At 40.1% G+C, this 20,251-nt stretch overlaps 1 protein-coding gene across 1 annotated transcript in view; it reads left to right on the top strand.

The window, feature by feature from the left end:
- LOC136866645 (nose resistant to fluoxetine protein 6-like) overlaps positions 1-20,251 on the top strand; it is a 188,418-nt gene that overhangs the window by 70,722 nt on the left and 97,445 nt on the right. The window contains exon 3 of the mRNA XM_068226790.1: positions 15,517-15,677. Coding sequence (XP_068082891.1) covers positions 15,517-15,677 — 161 coding nt within the window. The remainder of the gene's footprint in view (positions 1-15,516; positions 15,678-20,251) is intronic.

The following is a 20,251-nucleotide window of genomic DNA, read 5'->3' as shown; positions in this document are numbered from 1 at the left end:
AACATACCCAAGGAAATAGACAAGAGGAAGCATGTAGGGACCAGGAGCCTACCCACCTAATGATAGAGGACGGGATCAGGAAATTGCTTAGCAAACACACCAAGAAATGACACCAGAAAAATTCAAAAATTTAAAATAAAATAAAATAAATAAATCTTTTACACTACAATTTAAACCTTTGGGTCAAATTTAAATAAACTGAAAAAGGTATTAAGCTTACAATTAACACCCAACATTAGGGTAAAATAAATATACAGAAAATCACAGAATTATATAAGTAGAAAGAAATTCATTGCTAATAAATAAAATCATTCATTTCTTTAAGAACAACCATATTCATACACCTATATACTGATGCATCAGGAAAACTACGTAGGTACCATGGTACGCACCTGCTTGACGTATTACAAAATTTAAATGAAATTTTAACATTCAAGCCCAAAAGGGGAGAAAGGGTTAGCAAATCGAGGACTGTGACAGCACCCGGCAAAAGTAAATGGCCCACACCAAACCCGGATACGAAGGCATCACCACGGAACGTGACAGTCAAATCAAGCCACGATTACGAACATGTTACAATCACAAGCTCACACGGCACCGATTAAAAGAAATATCCCAAGTTACAATAAATTTTCAATCACCAAACCTAGGTGAACAAACGTAAACATGAGCCACAGTAACATCAAGAAAAGCACGAACAGATCACTTAGCATAACCCAGAACACAAAATAGAACCAACAGATTCAGAAGAAAAAACTCAATACAACGAATAATTTATGGAGTATAATACACGATACAGTCATCGGGGCAGACACAATGCACACACCCAGCACACCCTAACAATGTTACATAACTGTCAGGCCCGAAGTGATAATAACAACAATACCCACACAAAAGGATAAGATAAGGAACCATCCCATTCTCCAGGGGTGTCCAGCCCTCGACCTACTAAACGTTACTTGTATTGTTGAAACTGATAACATTTATACGATATTACACCAACAATGGAATGATATTTAATTTAAAGCCCTCAAAGGGAAGGAATATAACTAAAACAGACTCAACTCAATTATTCACCAAGAAAATTAAGCATAATTCAACTTACCAAAGGTGACTAATAATAATAATAATAATAATAATAATGAAAAAATAAATTAAAGAAAATTATGGAGAGAAATGTAAGTGCATTGTTAGGCCAAAATACGGGCACAGGATAGCCAAAACATGCGACAACCAACACAATTCGCACAAGGAGACAAGCAGAAACACGAATATACGCCAAAAATACAACATGTAAGAAAACGATAAAATACCACAGTATAAAAGGAAGGCGGCACACGCATACGGGCATTACAAGGAAAATCACAAGCAAAAACACCAAAAGGTAAAGCCCGAGCGAAGAGAATGACAAATTTAGAACAAGGACACGATAAAAATTTTCAAATGTTATCTTAGCACAAGGATAGCTCACCGTTATGTACATCACGTACACTAGAAGCAAAACACGGCATCACTAAAACTTAGATGTCCACAATGTTCATATTCCACCACAAATTCAAATATTACACACACGCAGTAAAATAATATTAATAGCAATGATACTTTAAAATACTTACAAGCAAGCCTTATGCCAAGATAACTCACCTCGTAGTTCGACCTAACAATATCACTCCACAAGTATAAATAAACTACCTATATAATTACATATTTACAAATTAACACACATATTATACACCAAAACAAAATACTTAAACTCCCATCACTCGATGTGGCCTTTTTTGTTTATCATCCAACACCAGTTGGATTACACATCGTTCTGGTAACAGTCTCCGCAGCCATCATTGCCACAACCAGCCTCCAAGACATCCTGCGCAAAATGTCGCGCTACCAAGTTCGCCGCTAGGCGTGACACCAGGCAGACTCGATACGCGCCCTGGCGACCAACAGTCACATCACACTCTTTGGTACTACATTCAATCTGATAGATAGCGTAGCAGTCCCCGTAGCTGGCCTACCGTGCAATTACACGTTTAGAAACTACACACATAGAGTAACCATACAACGGAAAGTTCATCTCTCCTCGTATAGGCAGAGCAGGTACTTAGTAGCCAAACGTCCAAGGTGCTAGGGCAGATATAATCCAAGTTCACGAGATACGAAGTCTTTCTTAATTTATACTTCAAATATAGTCGAACTCCAGCCTCATATGAACGTGGTAAAATAATAGTTCAACTCAGTTACTAGGCTGGGAACCCAAGGTCATTAGCAGAGAATAAGAATTACAAGTGTCAAAAATAGACACAATTTAAATAAATGTCCAATATCAGCTAGAATAAAAGGTAGGTTAACACATACATGGGCAGCAATACACTGACAATCAACATGACACAGGATATCACTATACTGATTACCCAAGTTCACATGTCTAGTTGAAACAGGAGACAAATTCACAGGTACTTTTGCTTCGGCTAGTCATATTCTTGGTTGATTTTGAGGAGAATTTGTTAAAGGACTGGGCTTATTTGGACAATAACGTTTAACATGTTGTTTGGACCCACAAATGAAACATGTACGATGGTTGTTGTTAAAGTTCTGAGATGCACTTGATTGTTTTAGGCTCGGGCACTTGTCCCGAAGATGATCTCTGGCACCACATGCATAACACTTCTTAACTGGCTGTACAGCCGGAGGTAATGTTAGAGAACCATTCCGAGTGCAAAGCGAGGGTGGGGGAACGTCCGTCACGCGGCACGAATCCTCATAACGCACACTCTCTGCCTCAACACAAGCCGCCTCCAGTTCCTTAAGGGTTACAGGTCTCGGAGTAAAGCACATGTAAGAACGGTACTGCGGCGAGATACCCCTTACCAAATGATTCACCAAATCCGTTTCCGAAATGGATTGCCTGAAGACCTTGCAATAGTATTTCACATCTTTTATATCACTGGACAATTTCTCATTTAAGGATTGCCTACGGAAACAACAACTTTGGACGAGAGACTGTTGTGCAGTCCAAGGAATATACTTATTCAATATCGTGTCATGAAAGTCCTCTACAGTGACGTTTTCAGTAATGGCATCCCGTAGCTCATCCTTCAGCATGCCCTGACAGTGAGGGAAGCAGACACGGAAAACATTTAGCGAAGTTAGTTCAAAAACATGTGCAGTTTCCAACAATTCTATCCAGAATCTTAAAAATCGAATCGTTTCTTCGATAGAGTCCACCGAGAAATCAGGCAAGCCTTTAAATAACTCTAAAACAGGAGGAGGTACAACAAAGGAGTTCACCGGTAAACATGCTTGACATTTGCCTTCTCCTTGCGGAGTCAATGTACGAGACGGGAGGGAGGATGATGCATCAACCAGTTCGACCCTACTCGCCTGTGGATCAACATCAATGATAGTAAGTTTTTGTACATCGATAAACATCTCAATTGCATGAACATCACAGGACAAGGCAATGGCCACGGACAATAGTTCAGAAATTTCTTGGCGATGGAAAGGATTAAGTTCTAAAGTAAGCAGATCCTTGATTCGATTTAAATAGTGATCTACCCTAACTTTAATTCTTTTCAGTTGTGCCTTAGAAGGCGTAACGTCAGTAAAAGAAGAACATAATTCTCTCAATTCATCAATGTTATCATGAATAAGGGTAATCGACTCACCAACCGCCTGCCGGTCCAATTCGGGTACCATGATGGGAAAGTGGGCGGATTCCCTCAGTCTTTGAACTTTGACAGCATTGGTTCCACTGGACTCGCATCCACGAATGTTCAGTTCGTAAGACAGCTCCTCGCTTCTCAGCATGCTCGGATCCATTATCGACCGTCCAGCCATCATGGGGGTGTACATGAAACAAAAGCCAAAATAATCAGTGGGGTTCACCTCAGCTTACAAAGACATACATAAATATTTACTTATTTCTTGGTGTCATTCAGGCTGCCTGCGTGGCAATTTCATAACTAGCTGTACTGCGTAGCTTCAACACAGAAAACCACGCGACAACGCTACCACAACTGCAACGCCCCTAATAAGTATGAGTAAATGACGATGGTCATAGGGACGAGCGCTTACAAATAAATTTTCAACAGAGCAAAATTAATATAAGACAGTAAAACATACCCAAGGAAATAGACAAGAGGAAGCATGTAGGGACCAGGAGCCTACCCACTTAATGATAGAGGACGGGATCAGGAAATTGCTTAGCAAACACACCAAGAAATGACACCAGAAAAATTCAAAAATTTAAAATAAAATATAATAAATAAATCTTTTACACTACAATTTAAACCTTTGGGTCAAATTTAAATAAACTGAAAAAGGTATTAAGCTTACAATTAACACCCAACATTAGGGTAAAATAAATATACAGAAAATCACAGAATTATATAAGTAGAAAGAAATTCATTGCTAATAAATAAAATCATTCATTTCTTTAAGAACAACCATATTCATACACCTATATACTGATGCATCAGGAAAACTACGTAGGTACCATGGTACGCACCTGCTTGACGTATTACAAAATTTAAATGAAATTTTAACATTCAAGCCCAAAAGGGGAGAAAGGGTTAGCAAATCGAGGACTGTGACAGCACCCGGCAAAAGTAAATGGCCCACACCAAACCCGGATACGAAGGCATCACCACGGAACGTGACAGTCAAATCAAGCCACGATTACGAACATGTTACAATCACAAGCTCACACGGCACCGATTAAAAGAAATATCCCAAGTTACAATAAATTTTCAATCACCAAACCTAGGTGAACAAACGTAAACATGAGCCACAGTAACATCAAGAAAAGCACGAACAGATCACTTAGCATAACCCAGAACACAAAATAGAACCAACAGATTCAGAAGAAAAAACTCAATACAACGAATAATTTATGGAGTATAATACACGATACAGTCATCGGGGCAGACACAATGCACACACCCAGCACACCCTAACAATGTTACATAACTGTCAGGCCCGAAGTGATAATAACAACAATACCCACACAAAAGGATAAGATAAGGAACCATCCCATTCTCCAGGGGTGTCCAGCCCTCGACCTACTAAACGTTACTTGTATTGTTGAAACTGATAACATTTATACGATATTACACCAACAATGGAATGATATTTAATTTAAAGCCCTCAAAGGGAAGGAATATAACTAAAACAGACTCAACTCAATTATTCACCAAGAAAATTAAGCATAATTCAACTTACCAAAGGTGACTAATAATAATAATAATAATAATAATAATAATAATGAAAAAATAAATTAAAGAAAATTATGGAGAGAAATGTAAGTGCATTGTTAGGCCAAAATACGGGCACAGGATAGCCAAAACATGCGACAACCAACACAATTCGCACAAGGAGACAAGCAGAAACACGAATATACGCCAAAAATACAACATGTAAGAAAACGATAAAATACCACAGTATAAAAGGAAGGCGGCACACGCATACGGGCATTACAAGGAAAATCACAAGCAAAAACACCAAAAGGTAAAGCCCGAGCGAAGAGAATGACAAATTTAGAACAAGGACACGATAAAAATTTTCAAATGTTATCTTAGCACAAGGATAGCTCACCGTTATGTACATCACGTACACTAGAAGCAAAACACGGCATCACTAAAACTTAGATGTCCACAATGTTCATATTCCACCACAAATTCAAATATTACACACACGCAGTAAAATAATATTAATAGCAATGATACTTTAAAATACTTACAAGCAAGCCTTATGCCAAGATAACTCACCTCGTAGTTCGACCTAACAATATCACTCCACAAGTATAAATAAACTACCTATATAATTACATATTTACAAATTAACACACATATTATACACCAAAACAAAATACTTAAACTCCCATCACTCGATGTGGCCTTTTTTGTTTATCATCCAACACCAGTTGGATTACACATCGTTCTGGTAACAGTCTCCGCAGCCATCATTGCCACAACCAGCCTCCAAGACATCCTGCGCAAAATGTCGCGCTACCAAGTTCGCCGCTAGGCGTGACACCAGGCAGACTCGATACGCGCCCTGGCGACCAACAGTCACATCACACTCTTTGGTACTACATTCAATCTGATAGATAGCGTAGCAGTCCCCGTAGCTGGCCTACCGTGCAATTACACGTTTAGAAACTACACACATAGAGTAACCATACAACGGAAAGTTCATCTCTCCTCGTATAGGCAGAGCAGGTACTTAGTAGCCAAACGTCCAAGGTGCTAGGGCAGATATAATCCAAGTTCACGAGATACGAAGTCTTTCTTAATTTATACTTCAAATATAGTCGAACTCCAGCCTCATATGAACGTGGTAAAATAATAGTTCAACTCAGTTACTAGGCTGGGAACCCAAGGTCATTAGCAGAGAATAAGAATTACAAGTGTCAAAAATAGACACAATTTAAATAAATTTCCAATATCAGTAGATGGTCGAAGGTATATGATTCAATAAGAGTTTCTATTTTAATAACGCCACAGTCCTTTAACAAATTCTCCTCAAAATCAACCAAGAATATGACTAGCCGAAGCAAAAGTACCTGTGAATTTGTCTCCTGTTTCAACTAGACATGTGAACTTGGGTAATCAGTATAGTGATATCCTGTGTCATGTTGATTGTCAGTGTATTGCTGCCCATGTATGTGTTAACCTACCTTTTATTCCAGCTGAGGTCAACGGAGAGCCTGTGTCTGCTCTCGTGGATTCTGGGAGCGTGTACTCCTTAGTCAACATGTCCTGGTATGAAAGGTATAAATCCCCTTGTAACCTTCCTGAACTCCAACCGGTAACTATAAATTGTGTCACAGCTAACAGTTCTACCGTATGTGTTGTTGGATCTATTCTTGTCAAAATCAGAATTGTAAACTTCACGTGGAAATTTAAGTTAATAGTAGTTAGGGAATTGTGTTGTGATCTTATTTTGGGAGCTGACTTCTTGACCCATGTTGGTTTAGTGATTAACCTTCAGGAAAGTAAATTATTTTTCAAGTTTTCTCCTGACTCGAAAGTTCCTTTAATTGGCAGGCATATTATTCCATCCAGTTTTATTTCTTCCGTTGAGAGTGCTTCTAATGTTGAAACCGCCCAAATTAACTTGCAGCATTTACCTGATGACCAAGCTGTACAGATCCGCGATTTGTGTGCAAAATTTCCCGACGTTTTCACCGATAAGCTTGGGTTAACTAACGTCCTTGAGTATAAAATTGATGTGTCCGACAATATCCCTGTCAGATCCCCTCCTTATCGCTTGGCTCCTCCCCGTATGAAAATTTTGAAAGACATTATCCAAGATATGTTGAATGAAGGTGTCATACGTCCATCCACCTCTGCCTATTCCTCCCCCATCTTTCTTGTGCCCAAAGCTAACGGCGGTTATCGTCCTGTCGTGGATTATCGTGCATTAAACCGCAAGGTGGCTCTGCAGTCTGTACCATTACCTGACATTCATTCTTGTTTTTCCTGGTTTCATGGTGCTAAATTTTATACTTCATTTGATTTGAACAGCGCGTATCTTCAGATTCCTCTTGCTGAAGAGTCTCGTCATCTTACTGCCTTTGCGACGGACTGGAATCTGTATGAATTCTGTCGCGTACCGTTCGGCCTATCGACTGGTGCTGCTATTCTCACACGCCTCCTAGATTCCATCCTTTCGGACATTGAATTTCACTACGTGTATCATTATCTGGATGATCTGATAATTTATTCTGAAACCTTCCAGGAACATGTCCAACATATCCATGAGGTACTTACTAGGTTAAAGCAAGCTGGCCTGACTGTCAAAATCGCTAAGGTGTCCTTCGCAAAACCCCAGATGTCCTTTCTCGGCCACATTGTATCTCCCGAAGGGGTTGCTATCGATAAAAGTCGAACTCAAACCATTCACGACTTCCCTCCTCCCAAAAACCAAAAAGATGTTGCTCGTTTCATTGGCATGGCTAACTTCTTTAGGAAATTTGTGCCAAATTTCGCTGAAATCGCTGCCCCTCTCAATGCGTTAAGACGCAAAGATGCCAAATTTATATGGGACCTACCCCAAAAAGAAGCTTTCCAAAAATTGAAAACCGCATTGGCTAACTCTCCCGTCTTGGCCATTCCTGACTTCTCCAAAAAATTCATAGTACAGACCGATGCTTCTTGTTCGGCTGTTGCTGGTGTTCTTCTTCAGGAGTCTGAACTGGGAAGACGCCCCATTGCGTATGCATCTCGTGCATTAAGTTCATTAGAATCTAAGTACTCCGTGTATGAACTTGAATGTTTGGCAGTCATCTTTGCCTTAGAAAAATTTCGAATGTATATTGAACATGCCCCCTTTCTCTTGGAAACTGATAACATGGCCTTAAGTTGGGTTCTGAATCGCCCGCGTCGTACTGGTCGTCTTACTAGATGGGCAATTCGAATTTCTGCCTTCAAGTTTGAAGTACGTCACATAAAAGGTACTGATAATGTTGTTGCAGACTGTCTAAGTCGTATGTTTGGTGACTCCCCTGTTGAGAATATTGATCCTGTAACTGTCGATCTCCCTCAACCATGTCTTTGTGTCTCTGGTTGTGTCAATGCTCTATTATCCGACTGCCCTCTGTTATATCAAGACATCAGTAAGCATCAGAAGGATGATCCTGAGTTGAATTTGATCATCAATGACATTAAAGCTGGTAAAATGGTAAAACCCTATAGTATGCGTAATGGTATCTTGTGTTGTAAGGCTCGTAACGATAAGAAATGGAAAATTGTATGTCCTCAACTCTTGATTCCGGTTGTTTTTCAGTACTACCATAATTCTGCTATTGGTGGACATCTTGGTATCTTCAAAACCCGTCAAAAGGTCAGACATTTCTTTATTTGGAAGGGCATGGATTTTCAAATTGCTGAAATGGTAAGGTCTTGTCGGGCGTGTGCTATTAGCAAACCGGCGTTGAACACTAAAATTGGTATGTTAGCATCATCCCAAGCTTCCTCCCCCATGGAAAGACTGTTTGTGGACTTCGTTGGTCCGTTACCCCGTTCGAGGCAAGGCTCCAGGTTCATACTTGTGTGTGTAGACGGATATTCCCGTTTTTCGTGGACCTTCTCGACTCGGTCGGCTAACGCTCCTACGGTTATTAAATGTTTAAACTCCATTTTTAGTTCTTTTGGACCTCCTAAATTTTTGGTAACGGATAATGCTAAGTACTTCTCATGTAATCTGTTCAAGAAATTTTGTTTTGAGCTATCTATCTCCCATGTCACTACTTCTCCCTACCATCCTGCCCCATCGTATGCTGAGAGAGTGAATAGGAATCTTAAATCAGCGTTGATTGCGTTCCATCATAAGGATCATCAAAATTGGGATTCCTCTCTGCACTGGCTAACATATGCATTAAATTCAGCTGTTCATGAGTCTCATATGCAAACTCCTATGTCACTGATGTTCTCCTTCACCCCCTTTTCACCCATTTCTAATCTGTTGAGGATTGATGAATTGCTTCCTGAGAAAAAGGATCCTGAGGAGATTAAAAGAGTGTGGAAGAAAGCTAAAGATAGATTAAAAGTTTCACATGCTAAAGTGGAAAAGCAGTATAATAAGGGCCGTCGACCCACTGACCTGGCTGTTGGTGACGAAGTCTATATCATGACTCATTACCAAAGTAAGGCGGTGGATAAATTCAGTCGTAAGCTTGCTCCCCGTTTCCATGGTCCTTGTACTATCTTAGAGTTTTTGACCCCTGTTTCTGTTTTGGTAAATGATCCCATTTCTAAAAGAATCAGGCGAGTTCATCTCAGCCAAGTAAAACCAGCTTAAATTATTAATTTATGTCCGTTGTAAATGTTAGACTCTTGTTGTATGTTTTAATATGTAACATTTCATGTGTAAGGCCTTGATGGCAGAAGTATTTCCTATGTAACTAGTGAGGGTTAGGTGCTCCTTATCACTCCATGCAATAATTTTCCCGTGCTATGTGCACGTATTTTTTTAAAATGAAATTTTGAGATGTAATCTCATGTCACTGTAAGTGTTGGAACTTACTATTGCCCCGTGATTTTTCTAAAACCTTATCGTTACACCGGGTCATGAGAACCCAATTCGTATTAAATGTACTGGACCATTTTGCATTTATTAGTATATGTGTGGTGTGCTTGTTCCCTCGTTGTCTGCTTCCTCGTTCATGTTGCAGCTTGTGCGCACATTCTCCATCCTGAAGCTGCTGTTTCCTGAAGCGCCCGAGGACTGGTACATCACAGGATGTCATGGAAGCTCAACATTTGGTGCTGCTGATTGCAAGTCATGTGTCTGTTTTCCACCTGGTGCGTTGTACGCTGTCCTTACTGGCCATTTGAACACCGTCTTCTTGCACATTGAACAGTCCATGTGTGCCCTGTGTTGTTTCTTCTATGTCACTCCATGACCAAGTAAGACTGTTCCTAAGTTATTCTATATGCATGAAAGGAAACATACTCAACGTCAAGAAAAGTTGATGCTAAATTGGTGATGCCTAAATGCATTATGAACATATCTTGTGGACTTATATCCATCCTTGAACGTTCTTGTACTCTGCGACGCAGTGACACCTTCCTGAGTGCACAAGACTGTATGCTACCTGCTTCGTCTCGGCCCCCAGTGGTCCTCTTTCGGCGGGGGGTGACTGTGGCGTTATTAAAATAGAAACTCTTATTGAATCATATACCTTCGACCATCTACTGATATTGGACATTTATTTAAATTGTGTCTATTTTTGACACTTGTAATTCTTATTCTCTGCTAATGACCTTGGGTTCCCAGCCTAGTAACTGAGTTGAACTATTATTTTACCACGTTCATATGAGGCTGGAGTTCGACTATATTTGAAGTATAAATTAAGAAAGACTTCGTATCTCGTGAACTTGGATTATATCTGCCCTAGCACCTTGGACGTTTGGCTACTAAGTACCTGCTCTGCCTATACGAGGAGAGATGAACTTTCCGTTGTATGGTTACTCTATGTGTGTAGTTTCTAAACGTGTAATTGCACGGTAGGCCAGCTACGGGGTCTGCTACGCTATCTATCAGATTGAATGTAGTACCAAAGAGTGTGATGTGACTGTTGGTCGCCAGGGCGCGTATCGAGTCTGCCTGGTGTCACGCCTAGCGGCGAACTTGGTAGCGCGACATTTTGCGCAGGATGTCTTGGAGGCTGGTTGTGGCAATGATGGCTGCGGAGACTGTTACCAGAACGATGTGTAATCCAACTGGTGTTGGATGATAAACAAAAAAGGCCACATCGAGTGATGGGAGTTTAAGTATTTTGTTTTGGTGTATAATATGTGTGTTAATTTGTAAATATGTAATTATATAGGTAGTTTATTTATACTTGTGGAGTGATATTGTTAGGTCGAACTACGAGGTGAGTTATCTTGGCATAAGGCTTGCTTGTAAGTATTTTAAAGTATCATTGCTATTAATATTATTTTACTGCGTGTGTGTAATATTTGAATTTGTGGTGGAATATGAACATTGTGGACATCTAAGTTTTAGTGATGCCGTGTTTTGCTTCTAGTGTACGTGATGTACATAACGGTGAGCTATCCTTGTGCTAAGATAACATTTGAAAATTTTTATCGTGTCCTTGTTCTAAATTTGTCATTCTCTTCGCTCGGGCTTTACCTTTTGGTGTTTTTGCTTGTGATTTTCTTTGTAATGCCCGTATGCGTGTGCCGCCTTCCTTTTATACTGTGGTATTTTATCGTTTTCTTACATGTTGTATTTTTGGCGTATATTCGTGTTTCTGCTTGTCTCCTTGTGCGAATTGTGTTGGTTGTCGCATGTTTTGGCTATCCTGTGCCCGTATTTTGGCCTAACAATGCACTTACATTTCTCTCCATAATTTTCTTTAATTTATTTTTTCATTATTATTATTATTATTATTATTATTATTATTAGTCACCTTTGGTAAGTTGAATTATGCTTAATTTTCTTGGTGAATAATTGAGTTGAGTCTGTTTTAGTTATATTCCTTCCCTTTGAGGGCTTTAAATTAAATATCATTCCATTGTTGGTGTAATATCGTATAAATGTTATCAGTTTCAACAATACAAGTAACGTTTAGTAGGTCGAGGGCTGGACACCCCTGGAGAATGGGATGGTTCCTTATCTTATCCTTTTGTGTGGGTATTGTTGTTATTATCACTTCGGGCCTGACAGTTATGTAACATTGTTAGGGTGTGCTGGGTGTGTGCATTGTGTCTGCCCCGATGACTGTATCGTGTATTATACTCCATAAATTATTCGTTGTATTGAGTTTTTTCTTCTGAATCTGTTGGTTCTATTTTGTGTTCTGGGTTATGCTAAGTGATCTGTTCGTGCTTTTCTTGATGTTACTGTGGCTCATGTTTACGTTTGTTCACCTAGGTTTGGTGATTGAAAATTTATTGTAACTTGGGATATTTCTTTTAATCGGTGCCGTGTGAGCTTGTGATTGTAACATGTTCGTAATCGTGGCTTGATTTGACTGTCACGTTCCGTGGTGATGCCTTCGTATCCGGGTTTGGTGTGGGCCATTTACTTTTGCCGGGTGCTGTCACAGTCCTCGATTTGCTAACCCTTTCTCCCCTTTTGGGCTTGAATGTTAAAATTTCATTTAAATTTTGTAATACGTCAAGCAGGTGCGTACCATGGTACCTACGTAGTTTTCCTGATGCATCAGTATATAGGTGTATGAATATGGTTGTTCTTAAAGAAATGAATGATTTTATTTATTAGCAATGAATTTCTTTCTACTTATATAATTCTGTGATTTTCTGTATATTTATTTTACCCTAATGTTGGGTGTTAATTGTAAGCTTAATACCTTTTTCAGTTTATTTAAATTTGACCCAAAGGTTTAAATTGTAGTGTAAAAGATTTATTTATTATATTTTATTTTAAATTTTTGAATTTTTCTGGTGTCATTTCTTGGTGTGTTTGCTAAGCAATTTCCTGATCCCGTCCTCTCTCATTAAGTGGGTAGGCTCCTGGTCCCTACATGCTTCCTCTTGTCTATTTCCTTGGGTATGTTTTACTGTCTTATATTATTTTTGCTCTGTTGAAAATTTATTTGTAAGCGCTCGTCCCTATGACCATCGTCATTTACTCATACTTATTAGGGGCGTTGCAAATGTTTAGATTTTTGCTACTCGCAGCGGGGTATATTTTTCTGGAGACTCCGATTTTATTTTGCGCACTTCCATCCTTATTAATTTCCAGTAGGCCGCGATGGTGGGATCTAGTTTTGTTTATTTGTTTTTCTTTCTGTGTGTACTTTATTACCGTGTATTTGTAGGACGTAAGCGTATGCGAATTATTTATATTTGATTTGATGTAAATAGATAGGTGTAGATAGGCTAGTTTTGATTTCTGTATTCTCTTTGTCGGAGCAGTGTTTCTCCGTTAATTAAATGTAATGATGTAAATAAGATCTCAGATGTTAGGTTTATGGATCATCGATTATGTCACAGTCGAAACTATAGTAGTGGTATGCTCATACCAGGCATTTAAGTAATTACCAAACTTTCCTTTTAAAATCCACTACATTTTATTTTGAAATGAAGCGATCCTTAAATAAATAAATTGTATAAACTGCCGCAATGAACGAGATAAACAAGATGGCATCTGCCTCCATCTAGTGGTGGTACCACAAATATGAGTTGATAATGAAATACAGTCAGCGGCAAATTCAATAGAAATGTTAATGTACAAGGATCGCTATCATTTGAAATGTTAACATCAGGCACTTGGCCTAAATTTTGGTTTATTCTTAAGAAGTCCAGTCTATCACAGGTATGCAAGTGAAGTTTAAAAATTTAGATGAGTGGTTGGATACACTCAGATTGATGTTTCAATAATTTATTTTGTTTAATCATGAGGTGTTGAATAAGACAAAGGTTATGTAGGAAATGAAGTGTGATGTTCATGGCTGGTTTTCTTCGAATTATTCCTTATGTGATACACTTGGTTAGTGCAGTCCATGATTTATTTAAATTTGGGTATTTTACCAAATGAGCCACATGTGATAGAATATTTGACAACTCCTATGAGTCAGTGGATTGATGACGTAACAAATTTAAATTACTTTATTGTGATTCAACTACTTTAAATTTATTTTGATAGATATTTTCTCCGTAATGTAATTCTGTGTTCCAAGAAGGTGGTCTTTCTGACCAGAGTTTTAAATTGAGTCATGTTATTAACTTGAGGATAGTGTCAGCTGAGTTTGGAATAATTTTAATTAAGGTTATTGACCTTCAGTCAGTTTATTAGGCAGATTATGATGTTTGTAAGGCAGATCCTCAATCTTTAATGTTTTATTAGTCTCATTTATTTCATTTTGTTTACATTTTCACTAGTTCAGTTTACGTTTATTTTAGCATTTTGCATTTTATTCAATAAATTAGTCTTTTATTTAAATTTTATTCAGTCTTGGGTACCGTCATTTTTAGTTAGTTTACCCCCCCTCTTTTCATTTCCTCACTCCTTGATCAGCGGGTGGCCTCTCCGGGGATAACGGACGGGCACGACTGAGGAAGAAGAGTCTACATGCAGCGGTGAGTATTATTTACATGTCATCTATTACAGGAGCAGCCGGCGCAAAGAAGAAGGAAGAGATCACCGCAGTTGTTGCCTTGAAAAGGGCACAGTATGCATAAGAAAACATAAAGTTCCATATTGTGCCTTGAGGAATTCCCCTCTTAATGGTTACAGGATCAGATAAAGCTTTCACGTACTCGAATTCTTCTTCTTCTTAATCTGTTTACCCTCCAGGGTCGGTTTTTCCCTCGGACTCAGCGAGGGATCCCACCGCCTCAAGGGCAGTGTCCTAGAGCTTCAGACTTTGGGTCGGGGGATCCAATTGGAGAGGATGACCAGTACCTCGCCCAAGCGGCCTCACCTGCTATGCTGAACACGAACCTTGTGCGGGGATGGGAAGATTGGAAGGCATAGAAGGGGAAGAGGGAAAGAGGGAAAGAAGCGGTCGGTGCCTTAAGTTAGGCACTATCCCGACATTTGCCTGGAGGAGAAGTAGGAATCCACGGAAAACTACTTCCAGGATGGCTGAGGTAGGAATCGAACCCACCTTTACTCAGTTGACCTCCGGAGGCTGAGTGGACCCGTTCCAGCCCTCGTACCACTTTTCAAATTTCGTGGCAGAGCCGGGAATCGAACCCGGGCCTCTGGGGGTGGCAGCTAATCACACTAACCACTACACCACAGAGGCGGACGTACTCTAATTCTCTGAGTTATATTATCTATTTGGTTTTCATTTGACTACCCTTCATACTATCTAATAAAACAACTAGGTACACTACAATTCTCAACTGCACTTAGGAGTATCCCGATTATAACAGGTTAACTGAAACAATACAATCGGATTTGGGACTAAATACTTGATACTTAGTCGGGTTATTACTCATTTTCTCCCGTCCAGTTGTTACTGATTGTACATAAACTGATGTCTCATGGAGAGTATATGTAATAATGATTGTAAACATCAATTCTTGTTTGCAGTTCTTGAAGTCTTTGAATTCTACGTGGGTGATGACTGGCGTCTTCTCTGTGGACACGTTCTTCTTGCTGAGTGGTCTACTCCTTTGCTACGGCTTTTTCAACACGATGACTGAGAAAAAATCCATTAACTACAAAGCATTCTACATGCATCGCTTCATGAGGTAAAGGAACTGATATTGCTGAATCGACGGTACCTATTATAGCACCACAGTAAGCGGGTGTATACCTAGATTAGATTTATTTTGCCTGAAAATGCTGGGGAAAGACCCCGGTTAGAGTACGGTTCTATTGCATCGGACGCTAGCCAGGATTACTCAATACAACCGGAAAAAGTACAAAAGAAAAGCAGCACGATTTCTTCTGTGTGACTTCCGGAAAAAGAGTAATGTTATGAAAATATTCCGGGAGCGCCCAGCCGTCCAACGGTTGAGAGAAACTCACTGTAGTTCATTACTTAACGACTAGCAAGGTACCCGTGCTTCGCTACGGTTTTAAACTAAAAGTTGTTATTCAAAGTTTAACATATAGGAGAGTCCACTGTCAGCTGAGCCTGTAAAATACGCCCTTAGTTCGTACATCAAACGGTTTTTGGGGAAATATTATTTATTTTCTGATCTAACACTCATTTGAATTAGTGATGAGACATTCGATTCATTTTACTGAATCGATTCATTTGATTCCGTTCACGTTACTGAATCGATACAGTGATCCGATTCAAGGCACATTAGTCACCGCTCCTACTACACTGATAAGACAGCAGCAACAGCATTCGGTGTTCGCAGCTGCCATCTATGAACTCCTTTCTTAGAAAAAAATGCTAGTCACTCTAATACATCGAAGGTTTCCGGCGACGCCGGATGGAAAATGTCTAGGATTAGGAAGGTTGCAGCCATGGCCTTAATTAAGGTACAGTCCAAGCATTTCCTGGTGTGAAAATGGGGAAGCCGCCTCTGTGTTGTAGTGGTTAGCGTGATTAGCTGCCACCCCCGGAGGCCCGGGTTCGATTCCCGGCTCTGCCACGAAATTTGAAAAGTGGTACGAGGGCTGGAACGGGGTCCACTCAGCCTCGGGATGTCAACTGAGTAGAGGTGGGTTCGATTCCCACCTCAGCCATCCTGGAAGTGGTTTTCCGTGGTTTCCCACTTCTCCTCCAGGCGAATGCCGGGATGGTACCTAACTTAAGGCCACGGCCGCTTCCTTCCCTTTTCCTTGCCTATCCCTTCCAATCTTCCCATCCCTCCACAAGGCCCCTGTTCAGCATAGCAGGTGAGGCCGCCTGGGCGAGGTACTGGTCATACTCCCCAGTTGTATCCCCGACCAAGAGTCTGAAGCTCCAGGACACTGCCCTTGAGGCGGTAGAGGTGGGATCCCTCGCTAAGTCCGAGGGAAAAACCGAACCTGGAGGGTAAACAGCTGATGATGATGATGATGATGAAAATGGGGAAACTACGGAAAACCATCTTAACTGCTGCCGACGGTGGGATTCTAACCCACCATCCACCGAATGTAAGCGCATAGCTACGCGATACTAACCGCACGTCCAAATCGCTCATTAATTTTTGAAAATATGTATTTTTCTATCAGCTGATGATTTTTTTAAATCGTCATATTTTGTATAGGATACCCGAGATGTACAGTGGCCCGCTGGTTTTCTGATTCAACATACTGTTGGTTAAGTTATTGCGTCAGTCGGCTCACTTACTGTCCACATATGATTGAAGTCCTGTGCAACGATGTGACATACGAACTGAGAGAATACTGACCCGTTCTTCCCAATATAAAACAGATACTTTTGCGTGGTCATGAGCATGGCTCATAGTCATAGGACAGGCTAGAGTCGAGTTTAATTGTCAAATGACAACTAAGTTATAATTCTAAGATTCATTAAACTAATAAATAGTATAACCTAACAGCCTACCTATTTACTAGCTACTTTAGAATTATGTTTTGACTACATTACAGGGGTTAGACAAGGCTGCAGTCTTTCACCTTTGCGTTCGTAGTTTACATGGATCATCTGCTGAAAGATATAAAATGGCAGGGCGGGATTCATTTAGGTGGAAATGTAATAAGCAGTCTGGCCTATGCTGACGACTTGGTCTTAATGGCAGATTGTGCCGAAAGCCTGCAGTCTAATATCTTGGAACTTGAAAAGAGGTGCAATGAATATGGTATGAAAATTAGCCTCTCGAAGACTAAATTGATGTCAGTAGGTAAGAAATTCAACAGAATTGAATGTCAGATTGGTGATACAAAGCTAGAACAGGTCGATAATTTCAAGTATTTAGGTTGTGTGTTCTCCCAGGATGGTAATATAGTAAGTGAGATTGAATCAAGGTGTCGTAAAGCTAATGCAGAGAGCTCGCAGTCCCGATCAACAGTATTCTGTAAGAAGGAAGTCAGCTCCCAGACGAAACTATCTTTACATCGGTCTGTTTTCAGACCAACTTTGCTTTACGGGAGCGAAAGCTGGGTGGACTCAGGATATCTTATTCATAAGTTAGAAGTAACAGACATGAAAGTAGCAAGAATGATTGCTGGTACAAACAGGTGGGAACAATGGCAGGAGGGTACTCGGAATGAGGAGATAAGGGCTAATTTAGGAATGAAGTCGATGGATGAAGCTGTACGCATAAACCGGCTTTGGTGGTGGGGTCATGTGAGGCGAATGGAGGAGGATAGGTTACCTAGGAGAATAATGGACTCTGCTATGGATGGTAAGAGAAGTAGAGGTAGACCAAGACGACGATGGTTAGACTCGGTTTCTAACGATTTAAAGATAAGAGGTATAGAACTAAATGAGGCCACAACACTAGTGGCAAATCGAGGATTGTGGGGACGTTTAATAAATTCACAGAGGCTTGTAGACTGAACGCTGAAAGGCATAATAGTCTATAATGATAATGTATGTATGTATGTACGTACGTTTTTAACGCTGGAAATAAATCCATCTACTATTTACACTTCCCTGTAAGAAGAGGACAGTGAATGCAAATGGGTATTATTTTCAAATGTGCGGGGCTCTAGAGTCCATTATAGCATACGATTCTTTCATTGTACCATGACTCACTGTACTGTATGTCTCGCTGCAGCGGAAGCTCGGCTCTCCGGCACTGTCCAATGTGCCGATAAGGAGCCATGTATCTTGTGTCTTACTGAACCGTGCTCGTTCACGATTCTTTCGGTGTGCCATGGCTCACTGTATGTCTCGCTGCAGCGGAAGCTCTGCTCTCCGCCAGTGTCCAGTGAGTCGATAAGGAGCCGTGTGTATATTGTGTCTCACTCAGCCGTGCTCGTTCACGATTCTTTCGATGTGCCATGATTCACTGTCTCGCTGCAGCGGAAGCTCGGCTCCCCGTAAACGTCCAGCGAGTGCGCCACTCAGCACTGTCCGCTGGGAGTAAGCTGAATCGTGTGCCGTAAGCTCGCCGTTCCTGTGAATCGATTCACTCGGGCACTTGAATGAATCGATACACTGCTTCGATTCATGCATTCAGAAGCCAACACTAATCTAAATCCCATATGGAAGAATTTGAATGTCTTAAACCCCGTCATATTAAACTTTTAGGATGTAAAAGCTACCAACATATGAAATAACATTTTGTACGTCAAACATTGATGGAGAAATGAATACTTTATTAAGGGGTGAATGTTGTTAAATATGTGTTAACATCTAGGGTATAGAAGACCACAACTTCATAAAAATATGTTAAGTTCGTGCCTGAAACGGTTTCGGAAGAATGGATATGTGTTTTTGAGTGTCAACCACCACCTGAACCCTTTAAGGGGAGAAATATTTTTAAGTAGACGATATTTTACACCTAGGACATAAAAGAAGACCCTTATCGTAAAATTACAACTTTGTACGTCAAATGGTTTTGGAGAGATGAATAATTTTGTACAAGGAACTAACCTCATTTAACACTTTAGGGGTGGAAGGTGAAAAATTGTTTCCTTTTTCACACCTAGGATTTAAAATATATACCGCTATTTTGAATTTTATCTTCATGCGTTTTACCGTTTTGGAGGAAGGAAGCAATGAATATTTTTCTTTTCGAATCTTAACCCCCATTTGACTCTCCGAGCGGTTAAATTTCTTTCAAAACTTCTGTTATTTAACACCTAGGATATAATTTGAAATTTTAACTTCTTAATTCAAGCTATTTCATAGAAATGCATATTTTGTTTCATCATTCCTCACCCCTCCCCCCCGCCAGTAGAAATCCCCTTAGGGGTCTATTGTTTGTTGTGATATTCTTTGTATCTTAGGCTGCAACTCAACTCCGATAGATGGGATTACTGCTGCGTACTGAGTTTAACAGCCTGCCTGAATATTGGTGGGAAATAGCTGGGGAGTTTTATAACTTTCTTCTTTAGCATGCAATTCCTCTGGTTTATACATTTTCTGATACTGCTGGTACGTACCACACCGGTCCATTATACTATTCCAGCTATTCGATCCCCACTCTGATGCGCTGATTGGAATGACCAGTGTGCACATTTAACGGAATAATGGCATAGTGTCGCTTATGGCCAGGTTTAGAATTACAATTTCGGCATATTCCAAATTATAGCACCAGAGTTCACTAAATAACTCAAAGTTGATCCTGAAAAGAGTCATTTCTTAAGAAAATCTCCTTCCTCTTCACTTTTATCAAATTCTACATTCATTTTATTAGAAATTAGCAGGAAAAATTTACCTCCAAATCAGAGAGTTTTTTCCCCGCCAGTGTAG

This window comes from Anabrus simplex, chromosome 3 (genome assembly GCF_040414725.1).
Source record: "Anabrus simplex isolate iqAnaSimp1 chromosome 3, ASM4041472v1, whole genome shotgun sequence".
Lineage (NCBI taxonomy): Eukaryota > Metazoa > Arthropoda > Insecta > Orthoptera > Tettigoniidae > Anabrus > Anabrus simplex.
The sequence above is the reverse complement of the archived record's forward strand: the minus strand, read 5'-3'. Positions and strand labels throughout refer to the sequence as shown.